This window comes from Pongo abelii, chromosome 13, assembly GCF_028885655.2.
Source record: "Pongo abelii isolate AG06213 chromosome 13, NHGRI_mPonAbe1-v2.0_pri, whole genome shotgun sequence".
NCBI classification, from domain to species: Eukaryota; Metazoa; Chordata; class Mammalia; order Primates; family Hominidae; genus Pongo; species Pongo abelii.
In genome coordinates this window covers 89,732,365-89,747,589 of record NC_071998.2, presented here as the reverse complement: position 1 = coordinate 89,747,589, position 15,225 = coordinate 89,732,365, and the positions used below count along the sequence as shown (strand labels likewise).

The window sequence follows — 15,225 nt, the reverse complement described above, 5'->3', positions numbered from 1 at the left end:
CTCACATCTTCGTGCTTCCTAACAAGTCAGCCTGGATTCAGAGCTGCCCTTGCCTCACTCCAGTAGAGCTGGTGTGTGGCCATCATCATCATCATCCGGTCCAAATCCCTCACCATATGCCGGAGGGAACCGACGTCCAGAGCAACTGAGTCAGGGCAGTGCCCCTCCTGGAGAGGAAACTTGCTGTCCCACATACCTGGCTCCCACTGCACTGTGCACTGAGTTCGTGCTGGCTCTGGGTTCCGGTCCTTCAGTAGCTCTGTGTGCTTCCACTAGCTACAGAACCTCTCTGAGCACCACTGTATTCGCCTGTAAAGTAAGGGTGAGTAACACAGTATGCTTACAGGGCAGTTGTGGGGATTACATCATAAGGCGCACAGTAAGTACTCATCGAAGGTCAAACTTCCATTCTTGTTACAAGGTCGTCGATACCTCCCACAGTCCCTGGTTCAGGCTCAAGTATGTTTTGTGATTTGATGTCCTACTGTGTTCCTCGCATTAATCAGCCCCTGGGACTTTATAGATTAATGACCACGTTTCCCATTCTTGAAGTATGCAGAAGCACAAGGAACCCAAGGTCTTAGGTCGGCTCACTCGGGTACATCTGGCTCGGGAGTGCTTTGGCTAAGATTGGCCAGTGCGACCTGGCAGAGAGAGGGCCAAGTCCAGGGGCGCGCGGCCCCGCCCTGGCCTGAGGATAGTGCTCCCACCCCGGGAGACTTCTAGGGCGGGGCCCATCAAGAATGGGGACGCGGGGAGGTCAAATGCCTGGAGGGGGCGGTAGCGCACGTAAGGTTGGGACCCCAGCTTTGCTTGGGGTTGGCAAAGGGCGGTCGCTCTGTCTGGTGGGGAGGAAAGGGGTGTCCTCAGCCAAGGCCCTAAAGGCCGGGCAGCCTGGCACCAACGGGCGTTCGAGCACCGGTGGGCGTCTTCAGCGACCCCCGGGACTCGGTCAGGGGCTTGTGGGCGCCAGAGCAGAACGGGAGAGCGTAGGCTGCAGATGCCTCTGGGACGCCTTCGTGGAACGTTCTCCTGCCCAGACCTTCCCGGCCAGACCTCCGAGAAGCGGTTCCAAACCACCGTGCAGGTGCTACAGGCAGCGCTCGGCGGAGCGGCGGCGGCCACTGCGTGTGCCAGCGCGCGGTCCCGGTTCCCAGATCGCTGTCTCCGGGCGCTCTGGTGCCTGGAGGTCAGCGGTCGGCGGGCAGCGGCAGCTGGCGCGGCGGAGGGCCAGGGGCGCGTGTGTGCGTGTGCTGGGAAGGTGGCCCTCCCCGCGGCCGCCGCAGCGCCAGCGCCTCCCCCTCCCCCGGCGCGCACGGCTCGTCCCCGTCCCTGGAGGCGGCCCGAGCCGCCCCTGAGCAGCCTCGCCTTCGCCTCCCGCGTTTCCTGCCGTCCGCCCTCCCCCGGCCGAGCTCCAGGGGCTGCCGCCTAGCAGCTCCCGGCGGGAGAGCGGTTCAGAGCGCGCACGCGGGCGGGCGGAGGCGGCCCGGTGCGGGGCGGCCGCGCTGGAGAGAGGCGCGCGCGGAGACGCCGGCCCCCCTCTCCGCGTTTGCTGGCTTGCTCCCCGCCTCCCGCACTCCGCTCGCTCCCACCCCTTCCCGGCGTGATTGATCCGTCACGGGCGCCGCCGCTGCCGCCGCCGCCGCGGCCGTTCTGAGCCGAGCCGGAACCCGAGCCCAAGACGGAGCCGGGGCCCGGGCCGGCGCCATTGCGCGGGCGCCGCGGGAAGAGCTTGGCGCGGGGCGGCGGGCCGGGCCAGGCCATGCGGGCCGAGTGAGCCGGCGCCCGCAGCCCGCGGCGCGGCATGGCTTCCCCGCGGAGCTCCGGGCAGCCCGGGCCGCCGCCGCCGCCGCCACCGCCGCCCGCGCGCTTGCTACTGCTACTGCTGCTGCCGCTGCTGCTGCCTCTGGCGCCCGGGGCCTGGGGCTGGGCGCGGGGCGCCCCCCGGCCGCCGCCCAGCAGCCCGCCGCTCTCCATCATGGGCCTCATGCCGCTCACCAAGGAGGTGGCCAAGGGCAGCATCGGGCGCGGTGTGCTCCCCGCCGTGGAACTGGCCATCGAGCAGATCCGCAACGAGTCACTCCTGCGCCCCTACTTCCTCGACCTGCGGCTCTATGACACCGAGGTGAGTGTCCGGCTGCCCCCGCCGTCGGGGCTTAGGGGGGCATTGGGGTGGGTGGTTTGGACAGAGGCAACCTCCGGCCTTTGGTCAGAGCCCCGATTGACCGGCCCGCGCCTGCCGAGGGCAGAGAGGGCTGGTGCCCAGTGTTCACCCCCGCGGTCCTGCTGGGCTTGGCTGGCACAGCTGGTAACATTTGCCGAGCACCCCCTCCTCTGGTCTGATGTGTGTATGTGTGTGTGGGGAGGGGAGGGGGTGGGATAGAAGACTGGGGTCTCTTTTGACCGGAGAAAAAGGAGTGGAGAAGGTGCGGGCTGGACCCCCAAAGGCCTACATTGATTGTCCCTGTCCAGGTCCCGCTCATGGGGCTGCGAGGTACCGAGTGGGAGGAACAGGCGCATTGACTGCAAACTGGGCCACCCAGGGCCGGAGGGGCCGCGGGCCTGCTCACAGGCCCCCAGGGAAGCCGAGCCGCGCTTTGAGGTCCGGAAGGCTCCGGAACCCAAGGGGCTTGAGCGTGCAGCGTGGCTGGGCGCCTGGTGCGCGCCAGCAGCTCTAAGCCCGCTCGGCGCGGGCAGGTGTGGGGCCACCGGCTCTGCAGCGCTTCTGCCTGGACGTGCCCGGCGCTGCCTGTGGCCAGAGCGATTTCGGGAGACCCCCGCCTCGGGTTACTTGCTCAGAAAGTGCCCTGGCAGTTCTCGTCCCGGACGTGCAGTGGTGTCCGGCCGCGCCGCTCCTGTTGGCCAGGCGGCTGCAGGCAGTTTCTCACGGCTCAGGCTTGAAGCATCCTACCTAGCAGCCCGAGCACAGACTTGGAGAGCAGTCCTGAGCGGAGCCAGAGAGCCAAGGGCTTTCCATCCCAAGACCCCTCCCCACGCCCTCGGTTTGGGTTCTGCCTGAAGCCCCAGAGCGGACCTTCACCGCCAGCCCGGGGCTGGAGCGCGCGGAGCGGGTCTGGAGGAGCGATCGCTGGCCGCGCAAGGTCGGGTTTGCGAGTTTTTCCGGACTGGCGAGCCCCTGTGCTCCGGCCGCAGCGTCTGAGACGCAGCCTGAAGGGGGCAGTGATTTCCTGTGCAGTACGCTCGGTTGGCGCCTCTTCCATCGCGCGGAGCGGGGCCGAGGTGCTGGGCTTGATCCTGGCTTCCTGGGACTCTCCGGGCGCTTCTGCTGGAGTCCAGGTGCAGAACCCTTTTGGGAGGAGGGTCGCGCTACTGCTCTGGTGGTGCAATCTGGGCTTCCCCTCCTCCTTGGTCGGACCCTCTTTATGTCCCCAGAGAAAGAGCAGAATCTAGATTGTATCTTATTCCCTGCCTCCCCCGCTTCACCGGTGAACCAGCTTGCTCTGCGCTGTAAATAAAAGGTGAAGGAACCGGTGGCAGTTGGCAGCGGTACGCGCAGGCTGCTGCAGGCGGAGAGGCGTCCTCTGCCCCAGAGGATGCAAGCTAGCTGGCTGTGCAAGGCTAACCCGGTGTGAAATCATTTCCGAATGACATTCCTATCGCCCTCGTCTTTGCCCGAGCATCTCAAGTTCTGTGGGGGTACTTGTCTGGCACACATAAATGGAGACAGCAATGCAGTTACACGGAGGCATATCTTCTTGACAGTTTCTCTGTTGCTACTGCACATATTCTTCTGGAGGGGTCACTGCAAAGCCGGTCTTTTGGGGACAAACACATTTTTAGATAGGGCAGCCCTGCTTGCATCATCACCAAGTATTGTCAGCTGCATAATGTTTTCATCATCAGTTTCTTCCCTTTAGAAAGCTTCCCTGAAAGAGATTTCATACTGGCCTGTTTGTGGCAGCAAAGAGATGGGTGCTTCATTTCAGGGTGTGGGTTGAAGCCTTTACATTTTATTTTTCGAGTGTGTCTTGATGACTTTCTGAGTGAAAGGACCCAAAGTCAAGAGGATGAGACAGTCAGAAGACTCTTCAATTCGTGGGAATATTTAGAAAACAGTGGGAAGGAAGACAGAAGATAATTTTAGCTTCGTGCAAACAGAGAAGTGTCTCTAGCCTTTTGAAGGGGCCCAGAGCCAGGGCTTTGGGGTAGGTGGGGCCTGGGTTTTAGTGAGAAACTGGTTACTTTCCACCCTGGATGACCTTGAGCTGGGTATTTAATCTCTTTAAGCCTAGGTGGGAATATTATGTGTACTCTGCAGGTGACACACAGCTTAAGGAAGATAACAGGCCAGGGTAGAAGATGCCCTGAGCTGGCAGGCTCAGCGGCCAGTGCTGTGGCATGCTGTAAGCACTAAATAAATGTGTCCTGCTGCCTCCCTTCCTCCTCCTCCTCCTTTTTTTTTTTGTTTTTTGTTTTTGTTTTTTTGAGTTGGAGTTTTGCTCTTGTTGCCCAGGCTGGAGTGCATTGGCATGATCTCGGCTCACCGCAACCTCCACCTCCCAGGGTCAAGTGATTCTCCTCCCTCAGCCTCCTGTGTAGCTGGGATTACAGGCATGTGCCACCATGCCCAGCTAATTTTGTATTTTTAGTAGAGATGGGGTTTCTCCACGTTGGTCAGGCTTGGCTGGAACTCCCGACCTCAGGTGATCTGCTCACCTCTGCCTCCCAAAGTGCTGGGATTACAGGCATGAGCCACTGTGCCCAGCTCCCTTCCTTCATTTTTATTTCCTGTGAATTCACAAGTGGCCTTGTCTTTAAAGTAGAGGTGCTTTCTCCCTGAGCCAGAGTGAAGGAAGGATCAGTCTAGGTAATTTGCAGCAAAATCCAGAGCGATCTAAAGAATGTTTGTGGCTAGTGTTAGAGTGTTTAGGGTCTAGTTTATTCAGATTGGCTGTCTTTGTGGACACTGCCTAATTATTTGCAGGCTGTGTCACATTGTTTGTAGACTTGAACACAGGGTGGATGTGGTGAACAGATTTTGGCTGGATTTGCTGACATTTGCTGTCAATCAGTGGCCTCAATGGCCAGTGACTATGGGCACCAGTATGGACCTTTATCCATATGGTCTGCAGAGAGATGGAGATTTAGCAAGGAATGGGTTAATCTGGTCCCTGGGGACAATCTGTCTCAATAAAGGAGCCTCCTACAACCAGATTGACTCTCTTCTGTAAGTAGAATAGTGGTAGATTTTCAAAACCCCACTCAATGCCATGTGTTGGCAAAAATGAAACAGCCTAACAGAATACCTGTCTATCAGAACCTCTGCTTCTCTGGTGTAACACCAAATGGCTTCAGCAAATACTTGTTTATATATTCCAATGAGGATTTGAACAAGCAAGATGACTGAAAATACAGATAAAAGAAAGCATCAGAAACTATGTAGAAGCATAGAAGTTACTATACCAAGAACCTGGGCTAAAATTTATTGCATTGAGTATTATATTTTAGCTCTGAGCTTCCTGGCAGTCAAGGTAAAAAGGTAAATGTACCATATTACTTAATGTTTGATCTAAAAAATCTGAGAGACAATGACTTTTTTTTTTTTGAAAGAGTTGGGGGTCTCATTCTCTTGCCCAAGCCAGACTGCAGTGGTACATCATAGCTCACTGCAGCCTTGAACTCCTGGGCTCAAGTGATCTTCCTGTCTTCAGAAATGTTCTCCATGTGGTTGTTTCTTATTCTAGCCACACTAATAAAATAAAATAATAGCCAAGGAATGAGTTAAAGATAATGTTTTTTTTTCAATTTGATTAACGTTCATTGTGGAAAAGCTGAAAATTACAGAGAAGCATAAAGAAAAATAATTGCCCATAATCCATCTACACAAAAATAATAACATCTAATAATTAGCATCATTCCCTTCCAGTTGTCATTTTTTACTGTTTTATGTACTTGAGATCATACTCCATGTGCTCTTTTATGTTTTTTTTCCTTCAGTTAACATTGTATCATGGGTTTTTCCCCATGTCCTCAAATCTTCCTTGTAAAGATGACTTTTGGTGGCTGTATGCTATTCTATCCTGTGGGTGAACCACACGTATTTAATCATTCCCCTATTGTTGGACCTATATGTTTTCTCATGTGTTACTATCTTAAATCATTCAATAATAAACTTAGGGAAAGTTCAGGGAGCCAAGGAGCCCAGTCTAGGGGTACAACTGTCAGAAAGACCACCCTGATGCCAAGATCCAATGTAGAAATCCCAGTGATTGGTGAGCATGTCTTTTTTCTTGAGTGGCTTTGCCAAATATCTTTTCCCTTATTCACTATGCTTTAAAAAGGATTTAAAGGACTGTTGAATTGAGGCTGTGCTTCCTAAAAAGGTCTGAGTACAGCTCAGCAGGTGTTTACTGAGCACCTACTGGAGCTGTTGATGCTGCTGAAAGGTGTAAAACATAGCCCTGGTTTTGAGAGAGGCAGCTGGTGAATAGAGAACAGGGCAAGAACGTATTCATCATTTCTAATGCAAGGTAGAAAATGATAGTGGAGATGGTTGCATAATTCTGTGAATGTACTAAAAACCATGGAATTATACACTATATATATATAAAATATCACCCTTTTAAAGTGTATAAGTTAATTAAATCTCAGTAAGATTTAACTGTATTAAATCTCAATACAGTTAACTAAATCTCAATACAATAAAATATAAATTTTTAATTTTATTAAAAAATAAATTTATTTTTATTTTATTTAAAAATAAAAAGATAGGCTGAGTGTGGTGGCTCATGCCTGTAATCCCAGCATTTTGGGGGTGCTGAGGTGAGAGGATTGCTTGAGGCCAAGGAGTTCAAGACCAGCCTGAGCAACATAGGGAGACCCTATATCTACATAAAATAAAAAATTAGCCTGACATGGTGGTATGCGCCTGTGGTCCCAGCCACTGGGGAGGTTGAGGCAGGAGGATTGCTAGAGCCTAGGAGGTAAAGGCTACAGTAAGCTGTGATTGTGCTGCTGCACTCTAACCTGGGCAACAGAGCAAGACTCTGTCTCAAAAATAAAACAAAATAAAAATTTAAAATTTTAAAAAGAACGTGAGCTCTTTCAGGTTCAGGCTTACATCTTCTTTGCAGCTGCACCCCCCACTGCCCAGCATGCTGCCTAGCCCTTAGTAAGTGTGTTGTTTAGTACTCTTGATGCAAATGACAGAAACCCAACTTTAACAGGTTCATATAACTGAAAAAACCTAAGGTGTGCTGTATGCAGGCATGGCCGAATCCAGGGGCTCAATTGATATCTTTAAAAATATCTTCCTCTCTGCCTCTTGGCTTTGATTTCTTCTGTGTTGGCTTCACTCTCAGGCAGGCTCTCCCCATGTGGTGGCACAGATGGCCTCTAGAAGCTGCAGGTTTACACACTTCCAGTTTAGAAACTCCAGTAAGAAGAGTGTTTCTTTCCCAACTGTTTCAGCGAAAGTCTCAAGCTTATATCTCATTGGCTTGAATTCGGTCATGTGTTTATCCATGAAAAAGTCACATGACCCTGATGGGACAAGCCTAGAACTTCTGCCCTCCTTTCATGATAAGAGAGGGAGGTGAGGTCAGCTTCACCCAACCACCTGAACACAGAGTCGGGAAGAGGTGATTCCTCCAAGGAAATCAGAGGCCATTAAGAGTTTGTATGCCAGTGGGTCTGATCACAAATAGCCACAAAGGCAGGCAGTTGGGGAGTGCTAAATTGAAGAACGAAACAATGGAAGCCAGGGGCATTAAGAGAAAGGGAAGATCATATAGGTCCAGAGAGACCTCCAGGAGAAGATAAGCCTGGGAGAGTGAATATAAAGTTGACAGAGAGAGGCAGAGGCTCTGGGAAATGGACATTGGATACCAGGAAGGATCTCCAGATCAAAAGCAAAAAAGTGTGCAGTGTGTTTGGAGTGCACTGATGTTATGTTTTTGCCCAGATGCAGGGTTTGTAGAGGGAAAAGGTAGCTGGTGCTGGGTGTGGACGGCCTTGAATGCTGTGTCAAGAAGGTCGGACTTTAATCTGGAGCTGCAAGGAGCCGTGCGATGTCTTTGAACATGGGTGTGATCCTATCAGTGCTGGTGAGCATGTAGAGGCTGGACTGGAGACAGAATGAGCCTGGAGTCGGAGGGGCTGGGAAGCTACTCTAACAGTTGAAGGGAGTGGTGATGGGGCCTGAATGGAGACAGGAAGGCAGGAGGGGGTGTTGTGAAGAACGGGCAGCACTGAGACCCGACAGGGCAGGAGGGGCAACAGAGAGGGAACCAATGTCTGGGGAGGGGGTGTGTGTCATTGGCAGAACAGTCACTGGAATTAGATGCACCCTAGGGGAACAAGGAGAGAGGGTCCCTGCAGGGGTGAGGCCACGTGCTCACTTCACACCTGTCCAATGAGTCCTGGCCCTAGGGTCAGGAGACCTGGGTTTGTATCCTCATTTGGGCACCACTCACCTGCTTGGTGACCTTGGGGAGGTCTATTTGCCTCAGTTTCTTCATCGATGAAATGGGGCTGATATACTAACTGCCTTATCAGGTGCATAAGGGACAAATGAGATGATCCAGGTGACATAATCCAATCAATGCTCGGCACACTGTGAGTGCTCAGGAAATATCGCTGCTCTGTTGTTCCCATTGTTATTATTTCCGTACAATCTGGGGATCATTGTGCTGACCTCACAGGGCTGTTATGAGGAATAAGTCTAATGGGTGGGGCAGCTCAAAGCCTAAAGTAAATACAAAGCAGTGTGACGGGTCCCTTGTTTTCTGGTGCTGTGTTGCAGAGAAGGCATGCTGGCAGAAGAGGGTGCAGACACTGTGGCATTTATTCATGTGTGTCTCCCAGCGTGTCTTTCCTTCTGCCGGTGTCATAGCTGTTTGTGGCTTTCTCCCCTGCTGGCCGGCAGCTCTTGAGGGTAGGGTCAGTCTCATCCCTCAGGGCCTTATGGAGCTTAACGAGCAGCCTGCATGAGTAAATGGTGAGGAGCTGAACTGGAGGTGCATCGATTCGAGTCTGCTTTCTGAGTTGGCACCCTCTGGGATGGTTGGTCTTGTCACTTCCCCAGGGTCTTCCTCCCTCATTTAAGGACTGAGGTGGCACTACATATCAGGGCTAAGCAAACTGCTGAGCTGTAGCTGCCCTCTGCATGTGCCTACCAGCACCAAACCCTGAGCTCCCCAACATGAGGGCAATATGAGCGCCCCAGAAATTCCTCACACCTAGCCAGGCACCCACGGACATACCTTCTCTGTCCCCAAATTCCTTTTTAAAGACTGAGTTGGGGTGGTGGGTGGAACTAATACACTAAGGGCCTGTTTAATGTTTGGTATTGGGCTAAGAATGTTAGCATACTCACTTTATCTTTAAAGGGACCTTCTTTGTGTATTTGACTTTCCCTCCCTGTGGGCAGAGTAACATCAACTTCTTCATACAGAGATCTGAGATCTCAGCAGGGAAATTAGCAAGCTGGAAGCACAATATAATGATGCAACAGGGGTAGTAAACAGGTAGTATCTAGGATATATGTCTTTTGTTAGTTAGGGTAGGTGAGGCTATGCTGCATTAAAAACAAATCCTGAAATCTCAATTGCTTAACACAGTAAGATTATTCATTGCCCACACAAAGTCCAGTGTGTCAGAGGTCGTCCTGGGTGGCTCTCCTCCAGGTGGTAATGCGAGGAGCCAGGCCACTTTTGTATTGTGAGTCTCCCATCTTAAGGCTTCAAGAAGATGGGGATAGAGAAGAATCCAGAGGGAAGGCACACTGGACTTTAACCACCTTCACTTGCAAGTGACACATATTATTTCTACCCATATTCCACTGGCCAGAAATAGTCAATGGCCAGCCTAACTACAGAGGAGGCTGGGAAACATAAGGAGCATATGGATGCCATGGACACTTGTCAATTGGGGTCCTTCAGGAAGGAGATACCAAGATAGACTTGTAAGCATAAGAGATCTTGGAAGCCATCCCTGTGAAAGATAAAAGAATAGGTAGGGAAATGCTCTGTCCATGATGCTGTTCTGACACCTGTGGAAGGAGACGGGAAAGGAAGGAGAGTTGGGTAGGAAGAGCTCCAGAGCCAAGATTGCCCATTACAGGAGTTTCCTATCAGACCCAATGAGCCAGGCTCTAGAATCCCCATCAGTGATTGGCTGTGGTCTGCCGTGGGAGATCTTGCTCTTAGCTTGAAGGCTATGGCTGGTCTTAAAGGTGTTGCAGCTGATGACCATTAGCTGATTGCATCTCCTCCTGTAGGTTCTCTCTTTAAAGGAGGGTGGGGCCTACCTGGTTGGCTGCCACAGACACTGCCTGTTTCTTCTACAGTGCCCTACTACTTACTACACCTGGCCCTATTCTAGGCTCTGGGATACAGAGATGGATGAAACACAGATCCTGCCCTTGAGGAGCTCACTGTCCAACAGGTGATCAAGATAGACAAAAACAATTACACGTGGCATAGCCCAGCCACAGGAGGGGTTAGCAGAGGATGTGGGGGAAGGGAAGGCATTCCCCTTCTCCAGGCACCTGGTTGGTCATCCTCCATGTTGTTTGGGAGTAAAATGTAAGTGACTTCTTATCTCTAACTTTTTTGTTACTTATTTTGGTTTTAGGAAGGTGAGGAAATTAAATGGCACAGTTTGCCCAATGAGCAGCTGCATTCTATTACTTTCTTTTGTTCTTCTTCTCTAGCGTTATGTAACAGTGCACAGTGAGGCTGGTGAAATGCCTTCCTGTCTGTACCTGGCTTTCCAGGGATGCGCAGGGGAGCCAGGCTGAAACCATGGGTGTATGAGCCCCAGATAGGGTCAGCATCTGCGTTTGGTGCTGGGTTAGTTGCTGAGACCACAGGGAAGTCTTTGCTGTTCTCTGTGAATTGCAGCACTAATCGAGGATCCCCACTCCACTGTTAGCACCAAAAGGGCAGGCACTGGGTGTGTCTGGCTCCTCTGTGGTCCCACTAGGCACTATCTCAGGGCCAGGCACAGAGCAGGAGCTCAATAAATATTTATCGAACAAATAGATCTAAAAGCCTGGATTCCAGCTCTCCAGTTCTAAGAGGATTAATGGGCAGAGTTTTAACAAATGGAGGAAGTGCTTTGTATGCCAAGCCGTGTGGGGGTGAGCTTTCTGCTTGCTCTTTATTCATTCTTTCGGGTTCTTATTATTTAGTGCTTTCAGGGGCTCTGTAGTTGTGGTGTAAAAAGGGGAAAGGGTGCTTGGATGTTCCAATAGAAGATTTTGTGCAAAGCTGATGTCATTCTCTTCTTCTCTGACAAATATATGCAGCATCCTCCAAGGTACATCAAAACCTAGGAAATAAATACTTTCCGGCTTCTGAGAAGCATTATGGTTTTAGGAGGTCAGTTTATTGGAGCAATACGCTAACCAGTGGATGGAGGACTTAGGAAACATGTTCTGATATCTCACTCTCGCCTCCAGAGAGCATGAGAGCCAAAGGAGGCTAGACTGGGCTCTGGTCCTAGCAGAAATTGTGGGAATGAAGCCAGTTTATCAGCCTTGGTGAGTCAGGTGGTCCAGTGCAGATCTGGGCATAGTGAGAAAATATGTTCCCTGGAATTCCCTAATAGCAAGGCTTCTTCCAGGCTCCCTGCTCCTGGGCCAGAAGCTTCTGCTCTTTATTTTTCTATGGCCAGGACTAACTCAGGAACTGGGTATGCTCAGCTTGAAAGGGACCATCTCCCTGATGGTGACAGAATAGGTCTGGACCCCAAACTAGATAACCAAGATTGTGAGTAAAGGCCAGGCGCAGTGGCTCATGCCTGTACTCCCAGCACTTTGGGAGGCTGAAGCGGGTGGATCACGAGGTCAGGAGTTCGAGACCAGCCTGACCAACATGGTGAAACCCTGTCTCTACTAAAAATACAAAAATTAGCTGGGTGTGGTGGTGCGCACCTGTAATCCCAGCTACTCAGGAGGCTGAGGCAGGAAAATCGCTTGAACCTGGGAGGTGGAGGTTGCAGTGAGCTGAGATCATACCACTGCTCTCCAGCCTGGGTGACAGAGTGAGACTCCATCTCAAAAAAGAAGAATTGTGTGTAAAGTAAGAGCACATTGGTTATGAGCTGGGGTTTAAGAGTCTGAAAATTCTTGCCTGTGTGAATGAATATTGAACACTTTTTTGGGCTGATCGGGGCATTCTTTTGCCAGTTTTCTACTTTTCTGATTTTTTTAGAGTAGTCTGCATTGCTGGAAGGATGAAGTGTCATTGTCATCTAGAAAATTAGTGGTAGATCCAAAGTATTGAGTGAGTGGACTCATCTGTCTTCATCAATGCCCATGTTCTACAGCTGCTGGCGGAAGCAGACCCCCTTCTCCTGCCATTTGGCAAGGACATCATCCGTTACTGTTCAGATAAAATCTAGCCAAAGAAGGACTTTGTGGAGTGATGCATTATTGCTGCTCTCATGGTACAGGGTCAGGAGGTGGCACAGAGAAAAATGATATTTTTCACACTCTTCTTATGATCCACTTGACTTTGTTCAGAGAAAACTGATTTTGAAAGCAACAGCCATACTTATAATAATCATCACTGTATTATCCAAATCGTCTTGTTTCTAGAACTGCCATTCACTGAAGCCTTTCTGAAAAATGCCCAGAGTTGTTTCAGGGATGTAAGTAGCAGATGGGGACCCGCATGCCCACTCTGGGGCAGATGACCAGAGCCCGTGCGAATGCCCCCACCCAGTCCAGCTGAGAGTGACTTGGCTTTGATGGAAGGGAGAGTTGGCTTGGTTGTCACTCCACAAAGCATCCTCTGGAGCCCAAGTAACCCTTCAGAGGTCCTTCCTGGACTCTGGGAATTCTAGAAACTTTGGGAAGCCCTTAGAGAGCTTCTTAATGTCATGGTCATAAACAAAGGAAAAGGAAAAAGGAACATTTAGTTGCAGGTGGGTAGATGAAGAAAAAGCAGCTAGAACAACAGTAGCTCACTTTTATCCAGTGCTTACTATATGTCGGCACCTATGTCAGTGCTTTGCAGCATTCATTCATTTCGTCTTCACTACAGTCCTATGAGGTCCTTACTCTTCTTCTTCTTTTTTTTTTTTTTTTTTTGAGACGCAGTCTCGCTCTGTCGCCCAGGCTGGAGTTCAGGGGCTCCATCTCGGCTCACTGCAAGCTCCGCCTCCCGGGTTCACGCCATTCTCCTGCCTCCGCCTCCCGAGTAGCTGGGACTACAGGCGCCTGCCACCACGCCCGCCTAATTTTTTGTAGTTTTAGTAGAGACGAGGTTTCACCGTGTTAGCCAGGATGGTCTCGATCTCCTGACCTCGTGATCTGCCTGCCTCGGCCTGCCAAAGTGCTAGGATTACAGGCGTGAGCCACCGCGCCCGGCGGTCCTTACTCTTATCGTCTGCATTTTACAGATGAGGCTTAGAGAGCTTATGTGACTTATTTAACATCACAACCAACCAAGTGTCCGGCTGGGATTTGAAATCTGGATGGTCTGACTTTGATCTCTGCAGCTTACGCTCTGAGTGAACCACAATCTTCATATAGTTATTCTCCTCCCATAAAAGCAAGCGGCAAGTTTTTTTTCTCCGATAAAAACAAGCGGCAATGCTTTTTTTGCTTGCAAATTTCACCCCCAACTGCTTGCCTCTCTCTCGGATTCAACCCCACCCTCTCCCATTTCTCTGTCCACCCACTCAGTCATACACAGCCAACCCTGCACTCTCTACTCACTTTAAGTGTCTGTCTACACACCTGACTCACACAGATCTGCTCTCTATCCCCTGGCACCTGAAGAACTTGTCGCTTGCAGAACTTGTCACCTTCGGTTGTGTTTACTCAGAATGGTAGTGTTTATGTCTGGGTGTGTCTCCTGATAGACTCGGATCATCTCAAGGGTAATGGTGGTGCTTCCTTTATGAATTTAGGCTATACTTGCTAAGCACCTACTTGGTGTCAGGCTCTGGGTTTGTTACACAGTGTAGGGAGATAACTCCAAAATAGCTGTGCTTTCAAAGGCACATGGGGGAGGAGGCCCAGGGATCGTTACCATGCAGCATGAGGAGTGTGATGGTGTGGATGGGTACCCCCAGGTACAGAAGACAGTTAAGACCACTGACCCAGCAAACCAGTCCAGCGGCCTCCCAGCTTGATACCCTGCAGGGACTCACCATTGTTCTTGGGGTGGGAACACAGCTTCTCCCACAGCTTTGCAAGCCCTCTGGAGTCTGTCCTGCCCACTCCCAGCATTGCTGCTGAGCACTCTCCCTCTCTTCCTCAGGCCCAGCCACATGGTCCTTTCTGTGTCTTGGGTGAGTGTGCTCCTCGCTGCACAGGGCCTTTGCACAAGCTGTTACTGTGGCCTGGAATGTTCTTGCCACCTTTCTTCATCTTTTAAATCCTAGATCAAGTGTGCATTCTCTGTCCTCCCTGATTAGGCAAAATCCGCTATATCACGTTTTCTCTAAGAAACATGAACTTTCCTTTCTAGTGCTTATCACAGCCGCAAGTTAACTTTTGTTGGATTATTTGATCCCTATTGGTCTCCCTCCTGCTTCACAATGGGACTGTGAACTCCATGAGTGCAAGAACTGGTTTGTTTTGGCTCACCATAATGTCCAGCACACTTTCTAGCACATAGTAGGTGCTCAGTAACTATTTGGAGACTGAGTGAAGGCTGGAGGATTCTGAGGCCAATCTTGATGTTTATAAATGGCATGCTAGTTTGTTTTTCAGTGCCTGTGGGGTGTGGGGGAGACAGCTGGACACTGTAGAAAGACACTGGACATCGGTCAACCTGTGTGTGCATGCTGACACTGCCTGTCCTCTGAGCCCCAGTGTCCTTGTCCGTGAGATGGGGATGATACTCTCTGAGAGAGTTATTTTGAGGGTTGACCTGGAACATTCATGTAAAGCATTGAGCACAGGGATCCACACTGAGTAGATTTTATACTAAGTTTTACTGTTATCATTTTATTATAATGCATATGAAAATGTGAAATGCTGTGTAGCAGCATAAAAACTGGTTCTTATTTCAGTGGGGGACTGTGTGTTTGAGGCCAATGAAGAAGTTGTGATCTGTGTCTGAGCTTCATTGAATGGGGTTTTTAAGTTAAGGGGTGTTCTTAAGCCCCATCCATTTCTGGAAGGATTTGAGGTGCACCGAGAGCTCAGTAGTGAACCATCCACTGGCCCTTGGGGCTGGTGTCCCCAGTGAAGTCTTTATAACTCTGCTTTATAATCACTACTGGTTATTGTCCACTGCCCCA

The 15,225-nt window shown here is 50.9% G+C and overlaps 1 protein-coding gene across 1 annotated transcript in view; it reads left to right on the top strand.

The window, feature by feature from the left end:
- Positions 1-1,416: 1,416 nt before the first annotated feature.
- Positions 1,417-15,225, top strand: part of GABBR2 (gamma-aminobutyric acid type B receptor subunit 2) — a 413,665-nt gene continuing 399,856 nt past the window's right edge. The window contains exon 1 of the mRNA XM_024252745.3: positions 1,417-2,125. Within this exon, the coding sequence (XP_024108513.1) occupies positions 1,805-2,125 (321 nt within the window). The 5' untranslated portion in view covers positions 1,417-1,804. The remainder of the gene's footprint in view (positions 2,126-15,225) is intronic.